We start from the raw sequence: 26,865 nt of genomic DNA, 5'->3' as shown, positions 1-26,865 counted from the left end.
CATGTGATGATTCGTTTGGGAGATTACAACTGTGCAATTTGCCTCACGCAACTGATTGCATGAGAGTATGTACAAACAGAACAATTGTAACCTCCCAAATGAATCATCACATGGTCTGAATTGGATGGCAGCAAGGATGTAAATGCAATAGCGAAATCCGTCTATAGTTGTCGCATTACTTCAGAAGTTTTGTTACTTTCGGATATGCATTGTTTCCCAAAACCACGACAATGGTTACAGGTACGTGTTAATTAAGGGTGCTTCTCTGGAAAATCCGAGATTAGATCTTTAAATTCAAACACGGATTTTGCGTTTTACTGAACAGATTAATCAACATACTCGGATCATGGTGCATCAACCACTCTGGCCAAGGATTCCTCAACAAAATCGGTATCCGTGTTTTTTTGGTGGGGTGGGGGCGGGGGGGGGGGGGGGGAGCGGGATTAGCGGACTGGAATTGACGGAGCCATAACTGTAAAGCATAGTATACCAAGCGCTTTTATTACGAATCAATACATCCTACACAAAGCTGCCAAGTGATGCTGAATAAATTACAATACGTATAATAATAAATTATGCATCTTTAATCCAAAACACGAATATGAACGACTGAGGATGTTACAGACAAGCGAAAAGCGCATACATTGTGTAGAACCACCTCAGCTGTACAGAACCCTTTTAAAATGTGCTGTAAACTGGCTTTAAAATGTACACTCTTAGAGATACACTCAGTATAAAAAATACGTTGCTTGCGAAGACTTGGGTAACAAAAATACTATATTTTCGTGGAAATTTGGTAAAATTCGACTAGAAAACATGAAAAAACCACAAGCACGGTGTAAAAAGATTCACATAGAGGACCAAGGCTCGATAAATACACTGGAAAATTTGTTTCCATCATTTTTCACTTCAAATATCACAGGGGCTCCTCGACATTTTTTGGAATATTGCGCGGTCAACAGCAGAGGACTTGGAAACGAGTGACCTTCAATATCTTCATCATCACGTTATCATAGGGGTTGCTATGGTTACCAGAGAGCATTAGCAGCTGGAAGCAGTGATCTTCATAGCTACATGAATATCAGACTTCGCCACCAGGAAAGATAATTGTTGTCCTGATTGTCGGATCTGTTGCATGGCACTGAAAACAGAAGAAAATTGACTTCTTGACATTCATAATAAGAGACATTTTGCTTTTAGACAAACATATATTCAAGCAGAATGGACAATAAGAGCACAGGGAACCCACAAAAATACATGCATGGGCCTTTTGTAGGCAAGACAAGAAAAGAGTCCTGGGATCACTCGCGCGTTTTTCATACTTTCTCAAAATCCTTTGCAGTTGTGTTGTCCCGGCGCGAAGTCCTTAGACTAGGTCTTTGCGTCGCACTTTTTGAACTCGGGTTTGGACCGTGAAGGAGATTTTTCTCACTCCAAGCTCAGCCGCATGCCGTTGTTTGACTGCATGTTTAGCTTGTCCATCACAGTGAGACAAGATAACCTATGTGAATCGTTTACCTCTGATAATCTGCCCCAACAAGACTTGTTCCATTCACCGCGAGGATACGATCACCGAGACGGAGGCGACCATCCTACAAACAAGAAACCAGTGATGAATTCACTACTTCTCCTTATCTTTTTTGAGACAAATTCAACAGGACAGTAAACGAGAATCTAAGCCTGATCATCCCTTAAAATGATTAACATTTCACTTGACTATTTATACACGGTGACACAACTTAATAAGGCGCAGCAGTTTAGCATATTGCACAGATTGGCGTTAACAAACGCCCCGACCACAATTTGGAATTTGAAAGCGGAGCTTTATTTCTCTTATTCGTCACCAAAATGGAGCTTTTCAAAAACGCTTTTCAAACCGGAGGAAATTGAAAACGCCGCCTTTGCGTTTTCGTGTGGACAGAAACCAATTTTGAAAACGAAGCTTTCCGAAAATGATGCGGTCACTATAAACATGATATTTTCCTGCTTGAGTTTTACTCAAACGCAAATCCAAAATGGCCACGGATTGTTTAGTCTGGGAGCGCAGTCGTATTTCCGGCTGTCGCTTCAAATACGTCTGCGTTCGTAGGCTACTGATTGTTGCGTTCTAAAATTTCTCCGGCGTAGCGTAGACGCGGCCTAAATAGGCTACAGTGTTGCGGAGGCAATGCTAATCAAATGAAGGCATCAAGAAACGATGATATAGAACATCGTCTCTTGTCGTATGCAATATCAATAGATCACTCTATGCCCTGTATGTTAAATTAAACGAGAGTGTTATGGGAGTATCCTCTCAAATAGAGCAGGGAGACTAGCCGAGGGAATTTGTCTCGAATCTCTACTTACCTTCATGGCTGGACCTCCTGCCACAAGCGTCCGTACATAAATCCCTGGCGATCGTAATGGTGTGTACTATAAATGAAAACCACTGGTTTATGTCTAACGTATAAAAGGCAACAACAATATTACAATCGCACAACATCCTTGTGCCTTTAAATTCGTTTTTTTTTTCCTTTAGCGAACTCCAAGGTGCAAGTCTGATGGACCTGTATTGCTTTGTTTTAATTTGTGCTTGTCAAGCACAGCAGTTGACCCTGAAGACTCGTGCTCTGATCAATCGGTGCGAAATAAATCGTATACTTTGTCCGCAATCAGAACACCCCACAAAATGGTAATTTGAATACATTTTAGAGCGTGATTGGCACACAAATGCTAAGAAACTAGAAAAAAATCAGTTTAAAATCAAACTAAATTATAGAGCCAATCACTATCAGAGAACAAAAGCTAACGAGGATATCAAGAAAAATATCTAACTGAGGCAAGCGCGCGAAAAGACGTAACTGATCGAATATGCGAGAAAATTGCGCGATTGGGGCTAATTGCGGTAATACAATGGATCACACCCCTTCTACAAACAAGTCCTTTCACTTTGAGTTATTGAGAAGTAGCGACCTTACCAGTCCATCAATCAGTCCCAGGCCTATCCCGTCATCTCCCTTCTCCAGCTCGACAACAAACACATCATCCTGTCGGTCATCAGTCTCCCTCATGCCTTCCATCTTGGCTGGGAAGCCATTCGCACTTGCAGGTATATCTGCAATGTCAACATCGGACTCATTTCTCAAGCGACTCAAGAGTTTGGCTTTCTGTAGCGCCCTTCTCTCGTCGAACTCCTTTGAAGTCTCAATTGTCGGATCCATGGCTATCTGAAGAGCCAGCTCTTCATTCGTTTCCACGTCCTCTACAGGAAGCACGGACAAGCCGTCCACGTTGTTTACGGCGTCACGAGTCACGGCGCCTGTCACTTCAACCCACTTGGAGTTGTCCTTCGTGTAAGGCGAAGCTGCTCTCCCATTCGTCACGTTTTGGTTTTCATCTTTAGCATCGCTAGTTGATGGATCTAAGGAGCGGAAACAACAAAAGTTACCTTTACATCGTTCTTCTCTTAATGTAATGTAAGAAAAACGTAACGCAATGTTTAATCAATCCAAACAACAAATATCATAATCTCTCTGTCGGAGAGACTAGGCTGAAGGACTAGGCCGCGACTTTCGCAAACGAAGCAACATGATTCCTTATGGCGTCATGTGACGTCACAACCTCCCATAGACTCGCGACATTTTGATTGGGTGATAAGAAATGGAGCTATTGAAAGAGTCCAGGAATATTTGCTTAAAACACCACTTGGACACATTACTTGAGCTAACAAATTAAGCAGAAAGTGTTCTACCAACCTGAGGTTCTAGGCTCTTTTTTCTTCAGTGCTCTAGCAGAAACCATAGAAGAGTCCTCAGTAGACGACTTCACGGAATCACGACCCTCCGAACGATTGAACGGATAGCCGGTGGTGGCAGCAGGCTTTTGCCCGGACACCAGTCTTCCAAGGGGCCGCTTTCCGCCTTGGACAACTTCCTCGTTCGCTGACAGTTCTGAGAATTTCGGTTTGCCAGGTGGTGTTTCTTGTTTTCTTGGGGGAGTTTCTCTTCTCTCAAGTGGGATGGGTTGCCTTGTGTCATTAGATCCAATGATCCCGTTTTCTGCAAACACAAACAGCCACGCTCAACTTTAAAACCTGGAGAAACAATTTAACTAAATGTACACTGTGACACCATTTGCTTCTCGCATACTTGGCGCTAACGATTACCGACCTGCTCAGAGTCCGACAAGTCTGGACGGTATCCGGTCGTTCAGTTTAGCCCCCAAGTCGATTAGCCCCTACCCGTTTGGCCTCAATCAGAAATAGATTACCCCCAACCAGAAGTTGAAAACGTTGTCTATATCTCGTTCTTTAAGCGTGAATGGGGACCAATCGACTTCTGGTTGGGGGCTAATCGACTTGGGGGCTAAACGACTTAAACGGAAATGCTATGTTAAGGCGATAAAACCTCGCTGGCCATTTTGTGATCCCAGGAACACCTCAAAAGAAAACGCTACGATTTTTCGATTTACCAGCCTGTCACTATATCAGGTACTTGAGTGGAACAATACTGAGAAATCACGCCTGACCCGCAAAATGTGAAGTTTACATCATATAATGCCATGTTTTACCTCTTCTTGACGGAGGAGAATTGGACACGACAGTCTCGAATGTGAACTCGTTTTTGTCCTTTGTACTAGGAGTGTTGAAGTTAGGGGGGGCTGGGGAGACTACCAGATCAGGCACGTGATCTTGACTCTGTGATAATGACGACGCACGAATCACATCCGAATGGCTCACTTCCGGTTCCGGTTGCTGAACTCTGTAATAAAATAATCACGTGGTTTCTGAAGTTACGTTTTACTTGTGATAATAATTACAATATTAAAACGTAGCTTTTCGAAGACGATGACGTCACGATAATCACGTGATTTCCCTGCCCGAGTTTTCCTCAAACACAAATCCAAAATGACCGGTGATTCTTGCGTTTTCAAATTTCTCCGGCGGGTGTGGACGGAGTCCCACTGATCGATTATTGGAAGGTAATTTGTTAAAAAAAAAAAAGAGACTTCAGAATTCGTGACATACCTGTTTAAGGCCTAGTGGAAAGAGACACGAACTTCGAAACAGTAAAAAGCAAGCAAAACGTACTCCAACAACTACAACGCGGAGTGCAAACTACCTCACTCATTTACTCACTCACTCACTAACCTGTTTATTCCATTGACTCTTGTCATGTCTGATCCTGTAGTACTTTGACCTGCCAAAGAAACAAAACCTTGATTAGCTACGAAAAACGCGACGGATTTCGCTCTCTTGACAACAGGTTAGTCTTTAAAAAAAAGTCGATGTTACTCAACAGTGTTTAGTGCCAGTTGATTACCTGCATTCATTGCCCGTTTAATCTCATCCAGATAGTGGTAGAAAGACGGATCCGACGGTCCCGTCTCGAAGTCCAGTACAAATCCTTCAGTCGGTAGTTTTAACGGAGGATGTTCAGAGAAGTTTAGTAAGATGTCCGCTGCGAAAAAAAACGAAAAATATGCTGAAGATATTCATATCTTGAGTTTCAGGCCATTATAGAACTTTAGGACCATTTCTTCCTACTCTGCATGTATCGAGTCGGGTCGACAATCTGTAGAACGTTTGAGGCATAACGGCAACAGGCATAATCACCACTCAATGGGAAGATTTTTCATGGCTCTGTTCTCACGTTTAACCATGATTCCCATCTTATGACATGCAAAACTGAAAACAGGCGGGGGGTGGGGGGGAGGGGGGGACATTAATTCTCGTTTGATGTAACGCACACTTGGAAACTCTACCCTACCAACCAAGCGCAAAAGCAAATCTGGGACACCTGATGCGAGCTGGAATGAAGCGTTTCCCAAACCCACGGATACGAATGTCGTGCGCTAAAATAAAATTACCGGTAACTCTTTCCGCCTGGCGCGCAGGAAATCTAACCTAGCTGTAATCATAACGAAATCCCTGGTCTCACGGGCAGATCATGTTGAAGAAGACATTTCTTCCACAAAGTCAATGAAGAACACTAGATTGAACCACGCAGAATATGAAATAAAGCATCAGGGCCTAAAGTTTTGCGAGCAAAACACGGACCCTCAAAAAAGTGCTGGAATAAACGCGAAAACATCAGGAGGGACTCCGAATATCGGCGGGGTAGAAAAAAAGAGACTGTTTTTCCATCCTAATAATATACCAATTTTCGGCAAACATATGATCTTTCATACATTCATTGTTGCTAAAGATATTAGAAGAAAAGGTCCGCGTAGAATACTGTGCTCTATTGATACAACGAAACGTCGCAAGACGGATGGTAGGGCAACACAGGAAAGAACTGAACACCGTGAGAGACTCCGGTCGGCGAGAAAAGAGAGGCAACAGGTTGCCAGCACAGCTCCAGTCTCTGCAGAGTTCAGATGCCCCATCTGTCTGCGAATCTGCCGTTTAAGAATCAGACTGCTCAATCATTAACGAACTCATAAACTGAACACTACCAAGTTGACATTCTACTCGATATCGAGGGATTGCTTACTACTATATAAGCCATTGAACATCAACTACACCTAATCTGTTATCTGTTGTTTTATCTCTTAGAGACTATGACAACAAAACCTGTCTAGGACAAGGAAAGCGATAGGGTGCGTTTTTAAATGAATTATAACTTACCTGTACGAAGCGCGGGTTCCACTTCCTCAGGAGGAGGAAACCAGCCTCTTGGTCGAGACCTGCCAGGGCCGAGCTGGTATTCACCCAGAATTTGCTGCACTTGAGCCGGGTTAAGTGCCGGGAAGTCTCTTCTGATTGTCATCCAGTCAGCCTACGTAAACATTGGTAGAAATGAGCAAAAATGATTACGAATCAAAACCTCGCCTAACTGCTTCTTAGCGGCCTGAAACGCTTTGAATCCCAGAAAGGGACAAACCTGCAAAAGCTGCACTTTGGGCGTGGCCAACAAATCAGTCGCGGTGGACAGTCTGTTCAAATAGTCATTAGCCTCGTCCTGAAGTTGAACCTGCGCAGCCCAGCTCTCCAACAAATCCAGGTTACCCCGTATCTGCGCTCCTTTGGCCCAGCGGTAGAACTTGCCCCCAGCTCCCCGCTCCATCAACGTGTTGAACAGGGAAGCGTTGGTAAAGAAAAATAAATATGCAAAGAGTTGGTGGATTATGTCTTCGTGAACTGAATACGTTTTAACAACGTCGTAAGTGGTTTGGAAGATGCTGATGACGGTTTCTACTTCTTGCGGTTTCTTGTCGCTGTCTTCGTCTGTATCTTGGAATGGATTCGTGTCCAAAATGGCCGGAAGAGCGATGTACAACACCTGACAGAGAAACGGTGTGATTGTAACCAAATGCAAATAAGCTTAATCAGAATATGAATTTGAATTTTCCCCTACCCAAATTTCGAACTGTAGCAGAAAAAAGAAAAGAGAGTTTTCTACCACCTATTAAATTTTCTGTTTACAAGAACAAGGAAAGAATTGAAAAGAATACATAGCTTAAATTGACACAAATTGTATGTCCAGTTACGAGAAACCCCGCGAAATTCAAACTGATTTAAGTGAGCTTATTTCTTTCAATATTGCATGTGAACCAAGTTTTAAACTGCAACAATGTCTTCTTAGCGCTAGGTAAGAATTTGTACAAAATTCACTCTACAAAGAATTGCAAACATCAGAGACAAATTTAGTTGCAAACGATTTAAGAGCAATTTCACAGAATAGTGTAATACCTTAGTGAGGTGGTACACAGTCTGCTGAAAAGTATAAATGATAACTTCCTCAAGAAACATGAGCAGTTCCTCATCAGCATTGAGCAAAGCTTCATCACCATACTCAGCAACTTGAGAAGGATCTTTGATGAACTGAGACATGTTGACTTGGAGATAGGGAAGCATTTCCAGACAATTGGCCATCCAGAAAACTACTGGTCTCAGCTGAGGAAGAAGCTCTTCTAATGCCTTTTCTGGTACTGTTGTTCTGTTGAAACAAATATTTACCACTGTTTATCACTATTTATCAAATAGTAAACAGCACTGTCTGTTGTCTGTTGGCTTTTTCAAACCGCTTAAGGTTTTGGAGAGGTTTGAGAACACAGGTCTACTAGATCATACCAAACCCAATAAAGCTTGGACTTTTTAGAACTCGTACTCAATAAGTTACAAGATGGTACTGGGAAATAAGAATAGCTAGTTCATAATCAATGGACAATAGATATTTATACTATTAAGGTTTGTGCAGCCTTTCCAATAAGAGGCATATATGTATAACTTGGGTTGAATAATCTTTGATACATTTTTCTTAGCCCGAAAAGTCAAATGTCTCCCCAACCCAAGCTCTAGGCGATTATGAAGCATGGAATTTCTTAATTAATGTGCATGTAAAAGGACAGACATATTATTTAAGATACATTTCCTAGAGCTCCTTTACATTGGTGGTTCAAATGCTAAAATGTAAATGCTGAAAACAACTTTTAAATCACTTATGGATTGGAAACCACAAACTTTAAATACCAATGGCAAATCATTCCTTGAACCATACCTCTCTATTGTCTTGGACATTTCTGTTGTCTTCTCCTAGAAAAAAAAAAAAGAGAAAATCATTTCATAAATAATATTATTAGTGCACTTACAAAGAGGGCATTTAACTGCTGGCACAGCCTTGTAAATTTGAATTAGTTCATTTGTAATAGTTTGTGTGTGGCTGGGAAAAGGACACAGTGACCCCTTATGCAAATTTTAGGACTTTCACTCTGGTGGTTACAAATGTTGTGTTTTCATATGACTGCGATGACTCAGTGTCCCTGATGGAAGCCGACTCCTTACTGAAAGTTACAATATGGTGTCTTTTGTGTAGTCAGTATTACGATTTAGCAATCCCTTTGTTAGCCTGAAAATAGAGCACTTCTTATTTCCCCTGGCTGGGAGAAATAGGAGGTAACTGTATCTCCAAGATACCTCATTATGGGGTGTGTTGAAGTACAGGTGTCAATCATTGTGCGCATAAGTGAAGTGAAATTGTTTCCTCACAAAAGAAGTCAAACTTACTGATGCTACAGTCTGGATTGCATTGGACATCTTGATGAGAAGCTGCCTTGTTTGCAGTTCCGTGTGATATTGCGCAGAATGTTCAATACACATAATTAACAAATATGCTGGAGACAACTTGTAGCCATCTCCTGCTAAATCCACAATGTTCATTATCAATTCCAGCAACTCATCCTCATCTTGTGGCAAGTACGACAACTGCAAACTATTGCTTGGCTCATCTTCAATGCCTACAACAGTTGTTGCACTATTACTGTCAGGAAAGTTCTGAAGTATTTGTGACATCTGCAACTTGTAAAATTGTTTCAAATGATTAACCCAAGTTAGCTTCATGGAACTATCTGCCACCTGAGAGGGATCTTTGAATAAGAAATAGTAATGCTTCCCAAATGAAACTAAGTCCCCTGGGGTGAGTTTAGTGGGCGACGAAACAGCTTCTCCATTTATGCAAACATCTGCACTTCTGGAAGGTTCTAAATAGACCGCAAAATTAACGTCATAGTCTTGTTCAAAGTCTGGAGCAGATGATTCGACTCTTTTACTTAAAATGCAGTGCTGAGGTAGAATGTCTGGAGCTAATAGAACAATATCAGGAGATTGGTCTGTTTCAATGTGATGCACAGGGCGACCAACCACAGCTAATTGTTCATCTAGTCTGTGGTATAAGAAGTCATCAGCATTACTACAGCCTTTAAGAAGAAGAAGATAGGGTGTGTCTGTAGGTGCAATAAATGGTGATGCAATCATTGATGCTCGTCCAGAGCTCCCTCCCTCGTCCACACCAATACTTGACAATTGCTCTTCACCTGATGACAGATGTGACACTTCACTTTGTCCTGTATCTCGTCGGTTTTCTTTGATGCTTGGAGGTACATGAGCTTCACGTACTGATGCAGCTTTCATGATTGCAACACTTCCCCTTGCTTTAAAGAATGATGAATCCTGTGTTTCAATTCGTTTCCGTAGCTCAAACCTACGAGAAAACCCTTTGATTGGCTTCCACAACTGTTGAAGCACAAGAGGTTTCTCTTTGTCACTGATCACTCTGGCATACTCTGTTATCCACTTATCAGCATCTTCCTCGGCATTACTAACCCTGCCTGTCCTTTTTGTAAAGTACCCAATCACATCACAAAGCACATAATCTGATGCCTTTTCCCTGGAAAGTGAATACCTCTCAAGGGCCTGCTGAACGATTTCATCTGCAGTTGTCATCTCAGTAGCTCGAACACTTTTGTAGTTTGAACCTGGTGAAACATGATCACCAAAGACTTTAAGAATGCCAGGAGCCATCTGCTCCGTGGACAATTCAGTGTGTGTCTTTTCTTCAGTTTTCTTCTTTATTCTCAGACGGCCCAAAGATCCTTTCCTTTTGTGCTTTGCCCGAGCCATTTTGTTTGCAGCATGGGAACTCTGATCAGACTGATTTCCAGCTCCATCAAAAAACATCCCAAAAGCACTTCGTGGTGAACTGAAAAAGTTCCTCTTCTTGTCATTTTTCGATGACGATGGCATTTTGTCATTTATTGCACTGTGAACTGGTGGTGGGGTTTTCGACTTTGTAAATAGCTTGTTGCCAGGAACTGGGCTCTCATTCCTCAAGTGTGATTGCCCCGCAGAGCTGCCAGTGGAGCTGTTGTCACTACCAGCAGTGTGTGTGCTAGCCTTTGATGGACTTGGAGACGGAATGCTGGGGGTTGTAGCACGATTGCTCAAGGCTGTTCCATTAGGCAATGATGTCTTGTTTATGACACTTTCACCATTTGATATTACAGACGTCTGTGGAGAATTTTTGTAATCCAAACGCAAAACAAATCTTGGAAGCTTTTTGGCATTTAGTGCAATTTCAAGAGGGGCATCTGAAGGGTCTAAACAAATTTCATCTATAAGAGAATTGAAAAAATGAAATCAAGTCAAACTTATTAATAACCTCACATCAACTAATGCACTTCTAAATTTATATCTACGCTTGTATTTCTAACCGACAGATGAGACCTATTGAAAAATACATGCACTTTTTTGTGATACTACAGACGTGTATTCCTTATCCCCTACAAGGAAAATATAATTCCAACTTTTACATCTGTGGATCATCCTTGTTGAATGTGTTACCATTTGAATGAAAGCTATTGAGTAACTGTTTTCATATGCCATTACGTATTCCTCATTATTCTGATAAATGAGATTAGGGATTTTTTCAGTTTTGAACTTTAGCACTTATAGGGTGAAAGGGTTAATGGCTGCAAAATTTCATGTCTCCTAAGAGCATTATGTACTTCACAGATTATAATTAGTCAAGACTCTCGCCAGAGATTAATGCTTTGCCTGCTACAGTGTAAAAATCAATACAGGAGGCATCTGTCTCAAGCTCAAGCAATGAAATTATTATTCTCCCTTCTGATTACCCGATTTTACTTGACTATACTTTCATTACTTAGGACCATTAGCTAGCAGACAATCCTCTTTGTCCTTATAAATGAACTGTCTTATTGACAATGGTGATCTATAAGCACAAATCATATGTTCAACCCTCTTGGGAAATCCTGTGTATATTGGAATTTATTGATAAAGAATACAGCAAGGAGTTTGATGTTTGTCTTGTAGATCTAACATGTTTTGTAAACAACTCTGTCATAAAAACCTATTAGTCACTTGGTAATAATATTTCATAGGTGTAAGAGATCTGATGTGCAGACACCACTTCACAATGCTGTAATCCCACTACAAACAATGAGAATGAGTTTCTCATTTTACCGTTACTGCTATTATTCCTTTTTTGCAAACAGGAAATACAAGGAGAGAAAACTAGAAACTTACTTTTGGAACTGGGCAGTTCTCTACGAGACAGTAAATTATAGACTTATTATAAATCAATTTTATCATCTCCACGTACTGATGTTCTTAAGCATGAACAAAATCCTGTAAATCTCCAGCTTATCAGTGAACTGTAAAACCTTGACCTCTGCAATTTCCCTCCAATGTGTCTTTATTGCGAAGAATTCGTACGAGTGTTTATAATGCGATGATCTGTACTAGAATTGAAGCTTGCGTAAGATGAGAAAAATGTACAATGCAAAGTGCACGCTCCTCAGGAAGCCAATTAAATGCTTTCGAACATTGCTATTTATTAATGGTACTCTATTAGTCGCCTCATCAAGTTTCAATAACCGTTCAATGATAGCCATTCTTAGTTCACTGACCGCACTTTTGAAGAGATCTTCCGTGCTATACTGTGAATTGAAAGTTGTATGCAAAGTTTTTGAACTGGCAATTGAAAATTACCCCTTCCGTGTTCGAGTCACAGGAGTTATAATAAAGATTGTCAACGTTGCTATGTCAGGAATGGCCCACAATGTAAACACTACAAACTTTACGCAAAACAATCATTGGCATTATAAAGTTGTGGTTAAAATCGAATAAAAAATATCAATCACGGCTGGCTGAATAAGAAGCTTCGAAACATCCGCACCTCTCCGCTGCGATAAAGTAAAATATCACGTGCAAGTATTTTGATTTCTATCCTGTAAACTGGAATGAACTCATTGTAAATCTTGAAAAAATACTTGAACGAACACGACGCTTTCATAATGTTTGTTCCCTAGCAATGAGCGTTGGTAGTTTTAGGTAGTTTTAATTGTTACCTTCTTCATAAACTTCGTACAGTTTGGCCTTTTTCTCGACCGCAGAGTTCACCAAATCAGGCTTGAACTTTTCAATCAGCGTCGGCAACAGCTCAGAGACCAGTGTTTTGTTTGTCAGGCGCAGAGCCTTTGTCAATTCTTCTTTGCCGTCTTCAAAGTAGAATCGTAAAGCTCCTTCGAAGCCTAAATCCTGAAAGTGAAAGAACACATCATCAATTAAGTGTTCTAAAGCCCGCGCGCGTCACATGCAAGCAATTCCGAACGCCTTTTATGTTCCAGGTCTAATACGATTTATCGGAAATGCAATTTTACCTTCGTTCAAGCCTAACACATGTAGGCCAATGACACTTTGACTTGAATAGGATTCTTCGATGCGTAAAATGTCAACCACGGAGTGAATTAATCTCAAAAGTTACCTGATCATTACAGTAACTCGATTTTCACGGCCAGATTTTAAGTACTTATTGGTGTATATATAAGCCAGACACGAGCAAAATAGTGTGCTACACATTTACGATTATTATATATTGTTAAGATATAAGCACACATTCCTTCGCCAATATACATCGTTCGTGACAACGTTCAGCTCGCAACGCACCTCCTTCAATATCAGTCGGAATGCGCCATGTTGGTTTCCTTTATTGTAAGCCGCTATCTTAAGTCCAAGCTCTCGTTTCGTGTTCTGTAGCTCGGACTCCTCATCTTGTTCGTGGTCCTTATCGGAGCTTTGCGCCTCCTCCGCCACGATCCGCAAGTGAGCTAAAATTCTCGGATCGGAGAGAATATTCGACGATGAACGCTTCGAGAACAAACCCTGAGGCTCTTCACCCTGGATTATGTCATCCATACGCGCGATAAAGCCATTCACATGCTGCGAGTAAGAACGACGTTGAATGGTTTACGAGCTAGACTATTCAACATCTTTTTTGACTCGGAAGTTGTGTACACACCGCACAGCGGCGCGAGTTGATTGACATGCAAAAGATATTTTAGATTGCTGTTTAACAAACGCGTCGATCATTGGTTTTAAAACAATGCAACATTTATGAATTTTTCACACCATTGGCTGTATAAAGAGATCCCTTACGTACCACAACAACAGGGAGATTAAACTTGTCACAAGACACTTTGAGTACCAGCCAAATTATTCTTAACCAACGCTGGAAAAACGTTTTTAAGAGTCTTCAGATGTACGTTACTGTTTATATAAACAAATAAGGGAAAACAGTGAAGTTTTCAAGTAATGCTATAAATATTAAGTCGAATTTAGCGTAAAACCGAGAAGGTACAAAACTATGATATAAAACGTCAATAATTTATCGAGTTTATGAAGATTCTAAAGTTCAAATCCAAATATCTAGACACTTTGTAGATATTATCTTTGGTATATATGCGATATTTTTCAAAATCTTTTAAATGACATAATATAAAGTATTGCCGCTACTTACATATATTGACGCGCCCACAAAAATAAGAACAATTTTTCATGGTCAGCAGTGACTCCCATGGCAACTCGGCACCAAGGCAACGCGCGAGATTCTGGAAGTTCACAAAATGGCGTTCGTGGTTGTTTAGGAATTTGCGAAACAAATTCTAGGGAATCCATTGATCGTCTGAATGAAGAAAAAATGGAAGAGACGTTTAATGAAGACCTTCGCCATGTCTAAGAGTTCATCTAGTTCGAGCTCGTCGAGTTCTTCGTCGGCTTCGGAGGCGGAAGATCGGCAAGATACAGAACCCGCCGAAGATGTGGTGTCCCGTCAGTCGCAGGAGGAGGCCGAGTTAGACTTCTGCCTTACTTTAGATTTATCTTTAAGGTTATATGTAAAGTGTAACTGTAATCTGAGTGTCCTGTTCTGCTATTTTCCTTTTACAGACGTCCCGAGAGCCCGTGGAGTATTACACACTCGAACATCGAAGTCAAATCTCAACCTGCAGTAATTACAAGGTAAAATTATGATTCTAATTGTTGCTGATAAAGTTCCATTCATAATTATATTATTATTGTTGTGGTTTGGACATTGATTTCTAAATTTTGCTAACATGTCTCATGCAAAATGATTTCAGGAATGATGCGCTTTCTTTCCTTTTGTGAGATTTGCTTTGTTTTCCGGTGATCATGAAATCTAATAGTCAAATGTAAATTCAGTAAAAGTGTAAACATATCTTCTAACAGTTCTAAAACTAACCTATTCTAAACGGTTTTCTTAGAATTCCCAAAGCCGGATCGTCTGTTTTCCTGTGAAACCAATTATCCAATTTAATTAGTACCCTTTTGTGATTATCTTGAGTTTTATTATTTGAATTATAATTTGTGTGATTTTATTCAGACCCCCAAAACCCAAGCCTGCCCCAAGAAAACCAAAGGATTCCGATGTTGCAAGTAGCTACGCTGAGGAGGTCACTGCAGGTCAGATTCGTCCCCCATGGCAGATGCTGAAGACAAATGATGCTTTACCACCCAGGGCACTGACTGTCACATCAGTTACTCAGTCCCATGATCTTCAGGTAATGGAATCCTTGTGTTGAAAGATCTCTTAATGATTCACCATTCCACTCCTATATTCAGATCTCAATTCTCCTTACTGATTACCATACATCTCTTTAAATGTTAGTTTTGAGAATTTAGCAGTATTCATAAGAAAACATCAGATCTCCTAGGTGATGGTTTTCATTATTCTTAGTATACCTGCCTGATGACAATGTTGGGAAATTAGTAAGATGGAATGATCTTAACAGGTTCTCACAGTCAGAAGAGTTATCATGGAATCTGTAGGACTGGTCCTGCCTTGCATTTTTTTCCATGTCTAAAATTCCTGATGAGTGATGGTTATCAAACTTCTCCTTGCAGTATTACTATATAATTAAATTTTGTTGAATTAAGACAGGTGGAGACTGTAATGTGAATCATTAACCAGCAACAGGATACTGTCGTTGCGAAAATGGGAAATACTAAAAAAAAATCATTTAAATTTTAATAAGTAATATTTACATGAGAAGAATTAATATTTCAAGTTTGAAAGAGTAGTAGGCTTAGAGACAAATACAAGAATTGTATAATAAATATTAAATCAAATAGGTGTATATGTTGTTTAGCTTAGCATTAGCTTCGGGCACAGGGGTGGGGTGCGCAGGATGTAAAACAAGGCTGTGGTTTGGATTGAAGTTTTTTTTAGTTTGTTTTTTCCCTGGGAAGTCAAGTTAATTAGAATTTTCAATATAAAAGATTACATGTGAAAATTGCCTTAATTTATAAATTATATAAAACTTATTTTCATGAGCAATATTTTGTAAAGTTTTCAAATTTAGAATAAATTTAAATAAATTTACCTTGCTAAATCCAAATTGTACAATGGAAAACCCATTTGTTTGTACTGACAAAAGAAAAACATTTACCCAGGATATCTGTCTGACACACTGGAATAAGGTTGTGTGACAAATGATCTATTTTCAGTTGAAAAAGCTTATGAATAAATAATCTTCATCAACACCTGCAGCCATTGTATCCTGGTTACTAAGCCTCAATCTGACTGTTTTGAATAGCAATATCAGACTTATAATAGTGGAGAGAAAAATTTGTTATTTATATCAATTAGAATGTAGAATTCACTGACAAAGCAGTAGTGAAAGTGGAAAGATCTTGTTTTTGGTCAAGTCCAGGATAAAATGTTGAAAGGAACAAGTGTGATTTCCTTGTTAAATGAAAATTTGGACAAAGATGAGGTAAAACAACAGAAGCACAGACTGTGTGTTTAGGAGGAGTATCAAAATTTGAAAATTAATGTGTACAAATTGTTACTGTTAGAAGATCTATTACTTCTGTGAGCAAAAGAAATGTGTGAAGTGGACATATATATATACTATTACATTGTTGCAATTCACCTATCATATATTTATTTTTAAGATCATTATAATCTTTCTTTCTGAATCACCTTAATTTAAACAATGTCACGTAAATCATTGATTTCTTAATTCTTAATATCTAAAAACCACACCAAGCCATGCTACTTGTACATGTAGTTACAAGTTGATAAGCCATTAATTGTTCCTTAAATCCTCAAATACTTCCTTAAATCCAAAATGTAGGGCATTTTTCAGATGAATTGCAATTTGTGGTTCTAAGGACTAAAAAAAAATACTTCTGAATATGGAAAATGACTCTACTAAACATTTAATAAATACCGGTAAAAGTAATTTGAAATTGCTGGTAGCTTTTTTTGACTTCATGTTTAGGCCTAATGATTAGGACTAAAACTTATTAGTCTTTGATTTTAGAATAATTTTGTACTTGCCGCTTTAAGTTCATGTAGGACTGATTTTACTCCATGCTGATATATATAGTACATTTAAAAAGTAAATAAATGTTACTGTAATCCTTAATATGTAAAATCTCCTTTTGGCTGAAAAATTTTAACAGCACAGCAGATGTTCCAAGAAGCTAAGTTGATTTCAATATTACACGGTATTTGTCATGTTTGTGTGGTGTGTTGTAACTTAACTTTATACTTAATTTGTAGGCTGTGATTGGATTAGAAGCAGCTCATGCCGAGGGTCAATCATCATCTGATTGGCTGGGGAGACACAGTGTGGAAGCTGGGGCTCTTTCATTTGATGAGATTATGAAATGTGGAGTCCCTGTCAAGTAAGAATTTTCATAATTTTTAATAATTTTTGATTTGTAAAGTTTACTAACAGTTTGAAAGTTAAGTGTTCCAGCAAAAGATTTTTGTTATGAGCCGACACAACTCAACAAAAACTGAGTGTTGAAAGGATACTCTTATAACTTTTCCCTTAAAAATGCCCTGGAAAGGAAAAGTGAATTTAAAATGGATTACTATTAATAACAGTTTTTCTAAGAGTCAATACCACGTGCTATGATTTTCTACTTGACATCACTGTTGTTCACGCTGGCAAAAATGATTACAGTACTTAAAATAGAATTTAAAAAAAAATAAAATTTAATTCTGGTTAAAAGCTGCATATATAAATGGAGCTTTTAACAATTAACCTTCAATTGTATAAAATCTTTTCAGCTGACCATAAAGTGTCTAAGAGTCAAAAATTATGAATTTCATGTAACATATAGGGTTAAGTCTGTATTTGAAACCAGTAGGCCATCAGGCTGATGCTTATCTCTGCTTTCGGAAGCACAAAGTTGCTGTATTGAAGTCTTTGTAATTCCCTGGTGGATGGGAGTCTCAGGGTATAGTGTATGGCCCAAGAACACTAGCTCAAGACCCTGGCAAGGCTTTCAAAACCAGATTGCTCAATCTGGAGTCCTATACATGCACAAGTACACATAAACCATTCGGCCACAATTAGAGGTAAAACGTCTATATACATATGAGCCAAGTGGCTCATCAGGCCAGCGCCTACCCCGGTTTCAGTAGCATGAAGTGACCAGGAGTATTTCTGCTCCCCCCTGGATGGGATGCCAGTCCATCGCAGGGTTACCCCGCAGCATTAAATTCGCTGATACCCATTTATACACCTGGGTGGAGAGAGGCAATGTGAGAGTTAAATGTCTTGCCCAAGAACACAACACAATGTCCCTGGCCAAGGCTCGATCCAGATTACTTGCTCCAGAGTGGAGCCCACTAACCAGAAGGTCACTGCGCCTCCCACACAAAGGTCACAAAGAGTGATGGATAAATAGACAAAATGTGGTCACCATTATGGGTGATGAATGGTAAATGGACATAAGACTTTGAGAGAAGGTGAGACTAGTGTTTTTCTTTGCGAGTCTAAGACATTTTGACTTCCTCAATTTATTGTGAGACAGAGACTTCAAAGTGTTTTAAATGAGAGCTTGAGACATTCAGCTTCTAAGATGTCCAGTCATCATTTATAAGTGAAAACAAACTAATTGGTACCTCAAGATTTTTTTAACCTTGCAAAAATCAAGACTGCGAGACAGACATATAACAGCTAAAAAATATGACACTGCGAGACCTGTGAAATTTGACGAAAATTTCACAGGCAGGAATGGTCCATTAAAAACCTATGGTTTTTGATGGGCTATTCTCCACCTCTACCATCATCTATTACTTCATTATATTTTTTTGATTGTTTGTTTTTTTAGACCTCCATCTGGTGCAGATCCTGGTCAAGTTCACATGAAATATGATGCTGTTAAACTACAAGATTATGAATTTAAAATAACCAAGTAAGTCATCTTTTTACGTTATTACTTTTGAAGTAAGTATGTACAGTTACATCTGGAATATCAGCAGTACATACTCATGAGCACAGGGTAGGGTTCCCACAACGTTTTGAACTAAACAGTATTACATGGACCTGGCACCTGATTTTGCCATTATGTTATGTTTCTACGGAATTAGGTAAATTTATAGCATGCATTATGTGGCAGAGATCATGAAGAAGATGGCAGTAGGGCTACTTTTGACAACTCTGTTAACTTGTAGTTGTGGAAGTTGATTGATTGAAGTGAGTTTTGCAGAGCCCTGCTGTGAATCAACGTAAGCAGAACTGCAACCAAACAAACAAAGGTTCTGATAGATTTTTTAGTAACCTCTGACCGCTGAAATTATACCAAAGTACCTATTGTTCTACAGTTGTACCAGTAACCATGGTCAATGGGAGCCACTGGGTGCCAATGTTTAAACTGTTCTGCACAGCCATGTAATTAAATTTTGACATTTATTCTTGTATCGTTGTGTTACAGTCTTATCCAGTTATGCCAGCAGAGAATTAATTGGCTCTTACGAGGGAGTAAAAGAGTACGTTATTGATAAATTAATACTGAAAGATACTATTAAGTCCTCTGTGACTTAACTCTTGCTTGCTACAGGGGTTTCAATAAGGACTGGGTACCGGGAAAACTGGCTGGTTGTGAGGATGATTTTGTCTGCCTATTTTGACAATCTAGAGCAAGGTTTTTCTAACTTATAGTTCAAAGTGTTTTGTCTATCTGTGAATGCCTGAGTTGTCTTCCCACTGAAAAAGTTAATGAAACCCCTGAGTAGGCCATTACACATGAGATTTGTTTGTCATCTTGAACTTTGGCTAGCTCTAAATAGTCCATGAACAGGTTTCTCAATGAGGACTAGGGCAAAACAAACAGGCCATGAGTGAAGAGAGCCAGTTATTTACTACTCTTCATCTTTTTAATTTCTGAGAGCCAGACAGCTGTACTTGAATTGCAGTATAATATTATAATTGTTATTTTACTTAAATTTATACTTTTAGATACATTGTAAATTATAGCTTTTTAGTTTTTAATTTTTAACCCGAGGAAGGCCGAACGGCCGAAAAGTCATTCATTAAACTTGTCTAGAACAGTCAAGAGTTGGTCTCTTTGTCGCGTCTTTAACACTAATTTACAAATTCACGTTGAGACATTGCATCCTGTGGATCCTCTTACTGGGAGTTCATCATTAGGTAAACAAATTTTACATTATTTATATACCTACATGTAGTATTTTTAATTGCACATTCAGGCATTTGGTCTAGTGAAAGGACAGAATGTAGCCCTGTTAGTTGATGCATCAGATTCTAATTGTGGTTATGGCAGATTACAACTCTTCCAAGAGTCATTAGCGGTATGGGACTTTCTCTGTTATTTCTTTTATTAGTCATTTGTGTGTAAAGTTGTTTTCAAGACAAGTAACTTTTGAAAAAGTACTCACTTGTGGTCCTATCCTTTTATTTTCTTCCAACAAACAATACTTTGCATGACATTTTTAATCTCTCTTAAAACTTACAATTATTTCATCTGTTATGTAGAGTACTTCAATCTGTAATTTGAATGTCTTTAAAAACTGGCCTCAAAAAACTTCACTCACCCATTGAGCAAGCAAACTAGCCCCAGGCACACTACTTTCTTTGTGTGATATCATGTCGATGGCTGCCCACTCTTTGTAATAGAAACCCAATTTTTAAGTGTGGCACTATTAGTGCTAACTTAATCTGTATGTAGGTCAGGTGCTAATAACTGTGAAACTCAGAAAACGGTGAACACTTTGATTTGATTCTGACATGTCAGTTGTGTACTGACCAATCACAATAAAGTTCAGGACATGGAAGCAAACCTCAGAACTGCAAACTAATAAATTACTGTTGCTGTTTGCAGTTTCGTTTTCTCACACCTGCTATTGACTTTTTCCTTGCCTCTCAGTAATTTTCCATAAAATTATATTCTGTCTTCGTTCTTCGAGTTTTATGGTAAACACCTTTTATTAGTTAGTTTGTTTACTGTACTTGTGTGTTAACTTAAAGAAATTATCTTGAATGTTATTAGGAGCTTATAGATGAACAGTTGGTCAACAAAGACAGGCTGTTCTTAGTGTCATTTGGAACTCAACCCAAGCCATTATGGACAGTGGTCAGAGATGTCAACTGTAGGATGTATGTTGGATTATTGGTTAACAGGATGTAACTTTATTTGAATAGCACTAATTTCAGCAAAAGAGGAATATTAACTAGCCTCAGAATTGCATGCTTGTCCATTGTAAGTTTACAATTCTCCAGCATCGAGTACCTTACATGCTGAGGGTTTTTTCACATCAATGTATGTAGAGAGTCATTGAAAGAGTAAAGACCCAAGTATGTTGACATAATAAAAATAAATTAAATAATAAATAAATCACTTTATTAAGGTGTCAAAGTGCTTAGCACTACTGTACTAATTGGGGACACTGAAACAACTGGCAGGAGTCTTACCAATTGGTTGTCTACAAAGTGTGGGAGGAGTTGAATCTCACACCACCAAACACAAATCCATCTGACTAGTAGCAGGGAGGGGGATTTGAACTCTGGATTTCCAAATCACATACCAAGCATCCTTAACCACCAGGCCACACTGCCTAGCTCCAGGGAATTCTCTTTTTCAACAGCATTCTATAAATTTAAAATGTGTGTGCAACATCTTAAATAATACTCAGTTAACATTGATGTACAATTTTCTTTGCAGAGTTGAAGAGTCACATTGGTGGGCAAGGAGTCTGCATCCTCAAGGAGGGTGTAATGTGCTCTCTGCACTTAAACAGGTCATCAAGAGAAAAGAGATTGACTCCATTGTTCTGGTCTTAGGGAGCTGGTAAGAATTTGTAGCTCATTGCTTTGTAAGATGATTGGTCAAAAACATTGTCACAAGGTCAACGTTTTTCATGTGAAGGCAACAAATGGCTTAGTTGCCAACATGAGGGAATTGAATTGAAATCAGGAGATATGTCACATTCAAGCCTTGCTCACCGATTGTGAAACAAAAAAAAAAGATTCTCTTTTTAAAATTCTGAAGAAGGTCAGAAAGATATCCTGCAATGAAGTAGAGAAACATATTGGTTTAATATTTTTTTTACAGTCCTGATCAAAACCCAAAGGTGATCTGTGAGTATGTTCGTGAGTCTCTGGCAGGTAGACATGCTCCCTTACACACTGTGGCTTATGACTGCAGCATCTCTGCAACTAATGTAAGTTTTCATTTGTATTGCTTTCATTAACAGTTATGAATGGTCCTTGTTTGTTAATCTCATTGTGCAGTTCCAGAAAATATCCATAATCCCACCACAGAAGGGATTGGAATTTCCTGGGAGATGGGGGATTCTTGAAGACGAAAAATTTGAAGAAATGTATGAAGCTTAACTGGAATTTCCAGAAGGGTGGGGAGGTATGGATGTAATCTGGAACTGCACATTGTCAAGTGATAGTTACAAATTCTAACTTTTCATTGTTCATATCTACAACAAAATCTTCTTTAGAGCACAAATTAGTGTTTTAATTGATTTGTAACCAATGTCGCAACCTTAATTAAGTTATTGTAGGTCTAAGTTTTGTTTTGTCTCAGATGTTTCTAAAGGAGCTGGCTGAGCAGACAGGAGGGAGATACCATTGTTATGTTTCTACCAGTGATGTGAGTATACAAGTGTGACAATGAAGATAAACTACATGAAAGGGCTATAATATTGTGCTTTAGGTCACTTATAGGTAAGGTAAAGTCTGCATGCGAGCCAAGTGGCCCATCAGGCCGGAGCTTATCCCAGTTTCTGTAGCACGAAGCGACTAGGAGCATTTCTACTCCCCCCTGGATGGGATGCTAGTCCATCGCAGGGTTACCCCCAGTGTTAAGTTCACCGGTACCCATTTATACACCTGGGTGGAGAGAGGCACTGTGAGAGTAAAGTGTCTTGCCCAAGAACACAACACAATGTCCCCGGCCAGGGCTCGAACCCGGACCGCTCGATCTGGAGGTCACTTATAATAGTCATTTTACTGTTGTTTGTTGCAGCAGTGAATACATGTGACACTTTTGGTCCAGTAACTAGAAGAATTCAAAGAAACATTTTTCCATGTTGACTCACTTGTTTATATTGTACTGATTCTGTTCAGGAGCAAATTATGACTGGAACTGATCTGAGTTTAATAGCAGAAGAAATGAAGAAGGCTCAGGAAATTTTAAAGAAGATCCAAGAGATGAAAAGTGGAGTGATTGCCATGGGTGATAAAAGAATAGCAGTTCAGACTGGTGCCAGCAGTACTATGAGCACTGTAAGTATAATGTTTCACAATTTCTTGTGATTTCTGGAAGAGAAATTCCCAGGCAATACTTATAGTAGCAGGGTAGTAGAAGAGTGGCACTCTGTAGTGCATCTTATTACCTAAGCCCAGTTTCAGCCAATCTCAGAGGTATCTCATGTCAAGAATTTCTTAATGATTTTTGCCTGGATTCTCTGGCAGTTGACACGTTTTGCTTATACGAATTCTGCCTAAAAAAGTCATTTGTTCACATCACAAAATCTAATTGGTTGAAAAGCTTAGAGCTTTGGTTGCAATTGTTCAAGAGGGCATACTGCATGTAGGTGATGGTTATGGAATTGCTAGGGAATAGTCAATATCTGATATGCTAACTATTGGCAATTGTGGTAGCTTGTTGTGGTGACCAGAATCACTGGTGAAAATCACTTCCATGCTAGTTATTTCTTCAAGCAATTTTGATCTTCATCATGTAGTGATCAAAGTGACAATTATTCAGTGGGACTTTTAATCTTGGGCAAGTTTTTGACTGTTAGTCATCCCACTTGAAACATTCTGCAAGCTGTTGATCATTGCGATAAATTCAGTATGTCCCACCTGGCCTCAACCTCCTAGTTGATCAGTCATACAATTCTCACCGTGCACCTTGTCATTTTCAAGGGTTATCCAAGTTTAGACCTAATGAAGCTTCCTCCTGAGGAGGGTGAGATACTCAAGACTGACAGCTCCCCCCTGGTGGTTGAGCACCCTTCATTTCCTGCTAGGACATCAGCTGAGTGGCTGAAACAACATGGACTAAAAGGTACCATTTATAATGATTGTTAAATGTCTAAATGTGCTTATCAGATTACACAAGTTCCTTTCTAGACACTTGAATACTTGAAACTTTTTAGTTAATTTCCTATTTTCAGTCTAAACAATAATCATTTTTGTGCGTTAAAAAAAGTAACTGGACCTATATACATTGTATTTATATAAATCATCCTTCCTGATGGCAGTATTTTAATTTAAATTAATGTATTTAGTCTTAGATATCTCTAAAGGTAGTGCTTTACATAAACAGCTTCCCTGGGCTTCCTTGACTCATAGATTTGATATTTGTATTGTTATTTTATTTTAATGTGTGGCAAAATAATAACGGAAACTGAAACTACACTTTTGTCCCCTCCATTTGAGCCTGAAACAGTGAAACAGAGCTATGCTTTTTGACTTGAGGTGATATTGTTAAGACTGTTTGGGACAAAGTGTTTGGCCAGGGCAGAATCCTGTATAAAATTAAGTTATGATTAAACTTTTTTTTTTTTACTTTTTTTTCTCTACAGCAAAGGGACTGAACCTTTATCAAGTGTTAGCCCCGAATTCATTCTCCTATGTTGATGGATACATTTCTGCCATCAACAGAAATGTGCACTCGCTGGTTCATGAGAGGGTAAGAAAGCTAACAAAAACGGTCAGAAACCATTCCCTCTGATTACCTTTTTGCTAAATAAAGGATTCTCCAAAAGAGAAATAGGAATACGGTCCGTGGGTCATTCGTCCATTCAATTTTCGTCTAAAATCAAAAATTGAAAATTGATTTCAAATTTTGATTTTCATGATTTCTTATTGTAAAAAATAAGAAAGTGCCAAATTGAAAATATTTGACTTTTTTCCTTTTGGTAGAACATTGAAACAGAACTTATATTTTGACTTTAATCCTGTCAACAATGAAGAGAAAAATGGAACTGAACGGCTATTTTGTTTCTCCGACAATGTTGCAGTCTGTTGCATGGCTTAGTTTTTCTGTTTTCGACGGAAGTCTAAAAATTGAAAATTGAAAATTGAAATCAATTTTCAATTTTTGTTTTTCGACCAAAACAATCCAAATCATTGACAGAGCTACCCCAGAGGGAGGGGGAGGGCTCCATTAGCATGGTAATTTTTTTGCCCCCAGCCCCCTTCCCACAGTCCTCGCTTCCTTACCTGTTTAATTAAGCAGTCTTGGAAGTCACGCTCTCTCTTCATGGACTTTCGCGACGTTTGGGAACGTTTTGTAAATTTTGTGCCTTTTTGTCGCTCAGTTCTGTCCATTACGGCGAGCAGCGAGACCTTCGACGTGAGCCAAGAAGGAAAAAAAGTCTTAGTTTTCGTAACTAGAGTGGCTGATGTAACCACATGGAAACTTCCTCGAGCTTTTCAAGCACCACATTGTAAAATATAGATTTGACTGGATTGAACTGGATTTGTAACACATGGATTTGGAAAAAAACGTAATAGAGAACAAAATTCAGGGGCGAATTAAAACTCTACAATTTCTGTCAAACAAAACTTGTTGAGCTGAGCTAAATCCCACCCAATTTCATTGTTTATAAACCAATCAGATGTGAGTAGATAACACAAGATTAAGGTCGAGGATAAAACTGTCGGTAAAAATAGTGAATTCGATGTAGATCAACTTCGCGGTGGCCTCATGGTTAGTGCGCTCGTCTCCAGATCGAGCGGTCCAGGTTCGAGCCCTGGCTGGGGACATTGTGTTGTGTTCTTGGGCAAGACACTTTACTCTCACAGTGCCTCTCTCCACCCAGGTGTATAAATGGGTACCGGCGAACTTAATGCTGGGGGTAACCCTGCGATGGACTAGCATCCCATCCAGGGGGGAGTAGAAATACTCCTAGTCGTTTCATGCTAGAGAAACCAGGATAAACTCCGGCCTGATGGGCCACTTGGCTCGCATGCAGACTTTTACCAACTTCGTTGGCTTTTTGAAGACCTTTGACTGCATCATCAGAGAGAGACTTTGGGTCATTGTGAGGCAGTATGGCATCCCTGACTTCTTCATCAGGGCTTTCAAGGCACTATATCATCAGAGCTCAAGCTCTGTTACAGAGCCCGAAGGAATTCTAGCTGGTTTGAAGTGAAGAGCGGCGTGCGGCAAGGGTGTGTGATGTCTGGCTTTATCTTTGTCTTGATCATGGACTTGGTTATGTGGCACACAATCGATAGAAGACGAGGCTTGAGGTGGAAGTTTACATCGTTTCTAGAGGACTTTGACTATGCCGATGGTGTAATTAATTTTTTATTTATTTAATTATTTAATCTTTATTTAAACACGGTTCAAAAATTCGTCAGCTTAAAAACCTAATCATGATATACTTAATTCTGAATGTCTAATATATTGGGAATAATTAAATAAAAAAGCTGCTTTCCCCGAATGCCGTGCCTTAGACATCTCCGGCTTTGAGTAGGCGTTCAAACTGCCTCAGGGACCCTGCTTTCCTGATGTCACAAGGAAGACTTTTCGAAAGAACGGCGCCATTATAGCTAAAACTATTTTTATAATAGTTTGTGGGCGGCAATGGAACATCGCGTTTATTCTCAGAGTCCCTTAGGTTATATGCGGTTTCTCAACCCGTGCAGAGACTTATAAACCATCATACTCTTTGAATTTGCTGCTGGCGTGCCAGATTTTTCCACCCAAGAAGTTTGAACAGGTGACCAGCATCTTCGTCATAGTTTGAGTACACGGGCTGCTCTGTTTTGTAGTTTTTGTAATTTATTTCGTAAAGTTATCCCACAGTTTCCCCAGACAATGTTTCAACTGAGTCGAAGTGTGGCTCTATCAGAGCTTGATATTTTAGATGTAAGGTCGCTTGAGGGACAAGATGTCTTATTGGCTTTATGAACCCAATGCCAGAATCGACTTTTCTTTGTTACTTTACTGTCGCTTGGATTAGGTAGGTAGTTTAGCTCAGTTCTCGACTTCTCGAA

At 39.3% G+C, this 26,865-nt stretch overlaps 2 protein-coding genes across 3 annotated transcripts in view; one reads left to right on the top strand and one right to left on the bottom strand.

Moving 5' to 3' along the window:
- Positions 1-477: 477 nt before the first annotated feature.
- On the bottom strand, positions 478-13,615 carry LOC110048549 (ras-associating and dilute domain-containing protein-like). The gene is made up of 15 exons (XM_020754314.2): positions 13,226-13,615; positions 12,628-12,817; positions 8,987-10,869; positions 8,481-8,515; positions 7,673-7,919; positions 6,864-7,262; positions 6,608-6,758; positions 5,301-5,438; positions 5,129-5,177; positions 4,549-4,739; positions 3,735-4,037; positions 2,958-3,400; positions 2,347-2,412; positions 1,519-1,592; positions 478-1,141 (listed from the first exon to the last, which is right to left on the bottom strand). Exons 1-15 carry the CDS (start codon positions 13,472-13,474, stop codon positions 1,042-1,044), a joined length of 4,518 nt encoding a protein of 1,505 aa, XP_020609973.2. The 5' UTR covers positions 13,475-13,615; the 3' UTR covers positions 478-1,041.
- Positions 13,616-14,126: 511 nt separating this feature from the next.
- Positions 14,127-26,865, top strand: part of LOC110048546 (von Willebrand factor A domain-containing protein 3A-like) — a 32,664-nt gene continuing 19,925 nt past the window's right edge. For both annotated transcript variants that reach the window (XM_020754308.2, XM_020754307.2), the window contains exons 1-14: positions 14,127-14,408; positions 14,504-14,575; positions 14,958-15,135; positions 17,145-17,269; positions 18,710-18,793; positions 19,313-19,367; positions 20,088-20,189; positions 20,888-20,994; positions 21,560-21,685; positions 21,950-22,058; positions 22,433-22,498; positions 22,975-23,133; positions 23,779-23,920; positions 24,441-24,547. In XM_020754308.2, coding sequence (XP_020609967.2) covers positions 14,245-14,408; positions 14,504-14,575; positions 14,958-15,135; positions 17,145-17,269; positions 18,710-18,793; positions 19,313-19,367; positions 20,088-20,189; positions 20,888-20,994; positions 21,560-21,685; positions 21,950-22,058; positions 22,433-22,498; positions 22,975-23,133; positions 23,779-23,920; positions 24,441-24,547 — 1,596 coding nt within the window. In that variant the 5' untranslated portion in view covers positions 14,127-14,244. The remainder of the gene's footprint in view (positions 14,409-14,503; positions 14,576-14,957; positions 15,136-17,144; positions 17,270-18,709; positions 18,794-19,312; positions 19,368-20,087; positions 20,190-20,887; positions 20,995-21,559; positions 21,686-21,949; positions 22,059-22,432; positions 22,499-22,974; positions 23,134-23,778; positions 23,921-24,440; positions 24,548-26,865) is intronic.

This window comes from Orbicella faveolata, unplaced genomic scaffold, assembly GCF_042242905.1.
Source record: "Orbicella faveolata isolate gen_17 unplaced genomic scaffold, um_ofav_v1 contig_2, whole genome shotgun sequence".
In the NCBI taxonomy this organism is placed as follows: Eukaryota; Metazoa; Cnidaria; class Anthozoa; order Scleractinia; family Merulinidae; genus Orbicella; species Orbicella faveolata.
The sequence above is the reverse complement of the archived record's forward strand: the minus strand, read 5'-3'. Positions and strand labels throughout refer to the sequence as shown.

Bases quoted from the DNA above. Each gene is read 5' to 3' on its own strand.
- LOC110048549 (XM_020754314.2), bottom strand. From the start codon at position 13,474: ATGGATGACATAATCCAGGGTGAAGAGCCTCAGGGTTTGTTCTCGAAG. The intron at 5,439-6,607 runs GTAAGTTATAAT...TTTTTTTCGCAG, and splicing joins GGAACCCGCGCTTCGTACAG to CGGACATCTTACTAAACTTC. The intron at 2,413-2,957 runs GTAAGGTCGCTA...TTTCATTTATAG, and splicing joins TGGGACTGATTGATGGACTG to TACACACCATTACGATCGCC.